The 5,630-nt window shown below is 32.8% G+C and overlaps 1 protein-coding gene and 1 long non-coding RNA gene across 5 annotated transcripts; one reads left to right on the top strand and one right to left on the bottom strand.

Annotated features, from left to right (window-relative positions):
- The first annotated feature begins 2,604 nt into the window (after nt 1–2,604).
- Nucleotides 2,605–4,182, top strand: LOC132918236 (uncharacterized). Of its 4 annotated transcripts, XR_009660427.1 has the most exons (4): nt 2,627–3,044; nt 3,132–3,192; nt 3,253–3,407; nt 3,473–4,182. It is a non-coding gene; the product is annotated as an uncharacterized LOC132918236 (long non-coding RNA). The 4 variants fall into 4 exon arrangements; XR_009660428.1 differs by having other exon boundaries at nt 2,631–3,188; XR_009660426.1 differs by having other exon boundaries at nt 2,634–3,192.
- A 124-nt stretch (nt 4,183–4,306) lies between these two features.
- Nucleotides 4,307–5,630, bottom strand: LOC132918235 (ras-like GTP-binding protein Rho1). The gene has a single exon (XM_060979365.1). It carries the CDS (start codon nt 5,625–5,627, stop codon nt 4,677–4,679), a length of 951 nt encoding a protein of 316 aa, XP_060835348.1. The 5' UTR covers nt 5,628–5,630; the 3' UTR covers nt 4,307–4,676.

Genomic DNA, 5,630 nt, shown 5'->3' with positions numbered 1-5,630 from the left:
TACTGGTAATCTTCTATATGTGAACTTTTAGTTATAGTTAACACTGTGACTAATAAAACTCTGTCTACTGTATTGTTGTATGATATATAGATCTAATTCTGCAAGAAAAAACTATCATAATTCATAATTTATAATTGCAATAAAAAATATTTTTTTCAAAAAAAATAAAAATGGACTGCACCCGGAATGTATTAAATACATTGTTGATTGTTCTAGAATCTAGATCGCATGAATAATAAGTGTTTTAATTGCCAATGTATAACCCTATTGTCCTAAAAGATAACCTCCTAAATTTTGCACATTCTTAATTTATGCTCTACATAGTATTAACCAGTGAAAATAATAGTTTACTAGTGGTGAATTTAAGACAGAGGACTTTTAGCCATTTAAAATCACCAAATATGTATAAAAATAAAAATAAAAACAAGAATATTTTTATTTATTTTTTTTATGTTTGACAGAATGTATTATTTTGAATTAGTTTTATTTGTTCTCCATATTACAAATGTACAACTAAATAATAAATTACTGACAATATGACATCATATCATTCATATCATAAACTATTTATTTATACAATAAATACAAATTAATCATAAAGTTCAACAATAGGCCAATTCACTTCAATTAGTATTTAAGCTAACACCACATTAGTTCAGTGACCTCAAAATTGGTAATTTTTTCGTTTACAAGAACAGTGACAACATATTGATTTAGCGTTCTCTTAAAAAAACTTTTCCATGACTATTTTGGGATATAACAACTTATATACATTATGCATATAATATGATGATTCGTGTTATTTAAACAGTATCATCTCTACCAATTTTTAGGCTGATAGAATTTAGACAGAAAAAATTATTAAACATTTTAAACCCCAATTGTATCAATTAGATGAGATACAAATATGTAGGTCGAAAGAAATGTAGGAAATCAATTGGCAACAAGTAACAGAGAAAGTCAAACATGACAAATCGCGGCGGTGTTAGTAGATAGATAGTATTAGGTATTGCTACACGCCTACACTTACACTGCGTCGATAAACCTTGTGTGCTTTTGACTGCTAAGGAAAAATAAAATATTTATATACTTGTTAGCCATTGCATATACCGTAGCTGTACAACTTCCCAACTAGTTACTACCGTACTTACCCCCAAAGACAAACTGTTGTAGTAAAATTGCATATACATTTCGCCGTACCATTTTAATAATTACTATGTTTTGAGCGTAATAGCTACGAGGAATCACTCATTAACGTAGGTAATTAGATTAGACTAAATAGACTAACTATAAATCTAGAAATATATAATATTCTTAATACAGTGTTTAATACAATAACGCAACATAAGTTACCTAATCCTTTTTAATATTTAATACTTAACTCCCGTCTCCCTGTGTCGTATTATCTAAATCCGTGAATTGCGCAAATAGAAGCAGTGATCAATTTTAATTTTAAAATATAATTAAGAAACAAAAAAAACTTTGTATACGGACATACGGTTAAAATAAATTGGTAAAAATCGATCGCAGACACTTTGTACAGTATGAATAAACCGGAAAATATATTGTACAAGATCGTGAAACGTGATCGCAATCAATATGAGACATGGGTTTGGTGACAGTAGAGCATAACATTTACACTCCGAAATAGCGAAGTACACTATGTCCAAAACTAAACAACTATATTATAAACTAAATCTTAAATTATTAAATATGGTTATGATTATACAATTTTAAGAATAAATAAATCAAATATCCGTTGGAAGTTATAAGTTATAATATAACATTAGAATATTAAATTATTAAATTAATATACATTGGTATATTGAGTAAAATGTAACAGGCATATGTTACAATTGTTGTATATATATATATATATATATATAATATATTGTATATTAGTTCATGATATAGATTAATATAAATCACGGACTAATCAGTTAGTGTTGATTGAGTGATGAGTGTATATTATTGGTATTTGGTACACTCAAAAGTCAAAACCGCGTATCGTTTTGGTCAATGGCGGATTCAAAAGAGGGGCACAGAGGCACGTGCCCCCTGTCAATTTTCTATCGACAATTTTTTTTTTATGTAACTACGAGTATCATATAAATGAAAAATACAGTAAATAAGTATATCTTTTCTTATTAATGTATATGTATATTACCTATATGTATAAATTATTATTGTGATGTATCATATTATGATATAAGTAATCAACGTTATTATATACTAAATATATTACCAATTTTGTTTAAAAATAACAGTATATATATATTATTAATTATTATTCAAATTATACAATTTATATGTGCCCCCCCCCTATTAAAATATCCAAGATTTTCCCCTGGTTTTGGTGCGTAAAATTCATAGTCGCCCGACGATGCACCAATCGTTTGGGTGTTCGCATTGCTTTTCCATCACCAATATACCGATCGTTTGTGCACTAAGTTTTTTTTATCAGTGACACATACATCAGTTTCGTTGTCAATGCGGCCCTTAAATGCTCTTTTTCCGGATGACGCCTCACGCCTAAATCACGTGTCATCACAGTGCAAACGCGGACACATCACCTTGTAATTGTGCCGTATTAGATACGTCCGTTGTGCATATTGTTATATTAATATATGAATGTGCTTCGTTAAAAACGTGGCGTAATAAAATTATATATATAGTATAACTGCCAATCGGTGGCCGATATATTAATATGTTTGTGACTCGTCTTGGTTATCAGTACAGGCCATCGACATTTGACGGTTTTGTTTTCAGTGGTTGCGACCCGCGGCCTTTAATTCGTTTTTATGTTATCGAGCGCGGGCGGATGCGGTCGATGTAAGCTGCGATGCATTAGAGAGATGAGTGAACCGTCTCGTGCCGACAGTGGACTATATAAAATCACCACGGATGTAGTCCGTTATTAGTCCACAATGCTACCACTTGTATGTCATTGAAACCCATTCGAATAGGCGTGAAATAAGTGCGCCGTTAGATACACAGTGCGTAGCAGAGATACTATCTTATTTTAAAAATGAACAACACAAACAGTATTTAATATATATTATTAATTCAATTATTTTTCCATGTTACAAAAGTAGATATTTAAAGTTTTTGTTTTTATGTTTTAAAAACAGTAACCCGCTTCCTGCTCCTTCAAAATTTGTATCAACTATTAAAAAAGTGGTTAATTTGTATGTAAGTTTATTTTTTTAAATTGTTTTATTAAATGTTAAATAATAATTAATTGCATAATAGCAAAATGTGAAACCAACAATCGCACATCAGTTATCAGTTAAAGATGTAAAAAAAATGTATTAAGTGTAAAGCTTTTTCAGAGGATGAGAAATATGCAGCATGACATATGTCTTCTCATTTAAAAAATATTACAGCCACAAGGATTGAAACTCCTAGTAAGATTATTTGGTGTTATTGATTTAAAACTATTTAATACCTAATTAATTATTATTATTATTAGGTACTTCTGCTGATGTAGCTCCCGAGAACTCTATTATAACACACACTAGACCCATTCATGTTCCTTCGAGTTCTGTTTCATCTCAGTGTGTTGTGGTGGAGAAGAAGAGGAAGAATCTTTGGAACCCATTATTACTAAAGTCGAGACAAAAGAAACATTAAAGAAATATACTGACAAATTATGTTGTATCATTGGCGGCTATCATCCTTAAAAATATAGGTGTAACGAAACATAAGAAGTAACCACCCACCCTCAATAATATTTATCCATATAACATCCCATCTACTGAATAGTTTATTCAACATGTTGAAAAAAAATTTACTATTATACTTTTAAAATATTCCAAAGTATTATTGTATTATTCGCTTACGAAAAATTACATAGACAACCCACCCCATCCACCTCTACTATAGGATAGTCGAAAAAAATCCTGGCTACGGCACTGTCAAATTTTATTAGGTATGTATTATATAAGTTTATTATATGTCTATTAATTTTTAATTTATTTAATTGTATACTTGCTAATCTTGCACGGCGTTGCTCGTGACAAATTAAATAATGCCAATAAATTAGTGGATTAAGGATTTACCCTGCCTTGCAAGTAGTTGCAACTCCGTTAAATGTAAACTACACATATTTTTAACTCAACCATTTGAATAGTTTTACAAAAATATAAAATACAGATTTAAAATTATATCGAATTATTATGATTTATGACTATTTTATTTTGTTGTAATCAATGGTAACCCAGAATACAGCAAAGAAAATAATATTAGTTTTTTAGCTTCGAAGTGCACATCCTCGGGTAAACTTTAAATAACATATACAAAATAATATAATATAATAATAATATATAATATAATACGCGGTTATCAAGTATATATAGTTCATTATTCATACAAAACGTAAATTAAACACTCACGTAAAAACTATAAACAATTTTTATATTTCATGGTTTGACTCGGTATTAATTTAATTTAAAACAATAGTAATAATTTTTTCCCGATTTTAAAAATATTCGGGCAATAGAGACGATGTTCGGAGTTTGCTAAAGCTTAGCTCCACCTACGATAATCATATATAATAATAATAGCGGTATCAACCTCCCTCCTCCCGCAACTCATAGCGTATAATAATAAATTAATAGGTATAAGACGTATATATCTACATACCTATATTAAACGAAATATCATTTGTTTTGTGTTTAAAGTAAAACGCACTGGGTACCATGTTTGGAAGTCCGTCTCGACGCCTTCGCCGTGGCAACGAAAACATCACGGACTCCTTCTTTGGTTTTCGACGAACACTCTAAAAATGCGAAAGCTTTTATGTCATCGGCCACTGATTGGCCAACCTCTTTGGTAGTCATGGTATTGTGTTCCGGTATCCTGACGGTAGTTTTCATCGGCGTATCCGGATTGTGATTTTCTATGGTTGCTACTGATTTTTCCGGCTCTAGTCTGATAATAGTTTTTTCGCCAATTTTCAATACGTCTAAGTTTTCTTGTTCTGCTACTATCGCATCTCCGCAAACGTCCGACGTCGCATGAACCGGCAGCTCATCTTCGACCGTTTCCGTTTCATCCGGTTTCCCGTCAGACTCCAGTGTAAATTGCTCGTCCGCCGGAAACCGGCACACTTCAATCTCGCCCTCCTGCTGCAGGTCCACATTTACAACCGTATCGTTTTCTGCAGCAGTCGTCTGTCCGTCTGTGACTTTCACGTCGGTTGCGTCACACTTGTCGATGAGCGGATCCGACTGCGGCAGATCAATGTCCAGATGATTGTCGCGGAGGTCCTTCTTGTTGCCTACCAATACCACCGGCACTTCCTTGCAAAAATACCGCACTTCCGGCACCCATTTGTCAATCACGTTGATCAACGATTTGGGAGTGTCGATCGAATAGCATATGATCACCACGTCCGCGCCACCGTACGACAATGGTCGCAATCTATCGTAATCCTCTTGGCCGGCAGTGTCCCATAGGTCGAGCTCTACCTTTTTCCCGTCCACTTCGATGAAAGTCGAATAGTAGTCGAACACCGTTGGCACGTACACCTCTGGGAAAATGTCCTCGAAAAACACGCGCAAAAGGCATGTTTTACCGCTCTCGCCGTCGCCGACGACCACCACTTTCTTCTTAATAGAAGGCATATT

This window comes from Rhopalosiphum padi, chromosome 1, assembly GCF_020882245.1.
Source record: "Rhopalosiphum padi isolate XX-2018 chromosome 1, ASM2088224v1, whole genome shotgun sequence".
NCBI classification, from domain to species: Eukaryota; Metazoa; Arthropoda; class Insecta; order Hemiptera; family Aphididae; genus Rhopalosiphum; species Rhopalosiphum padi.
This window is presented reverse-complemented; position numbering and strand designations above follow the sequence as displayed.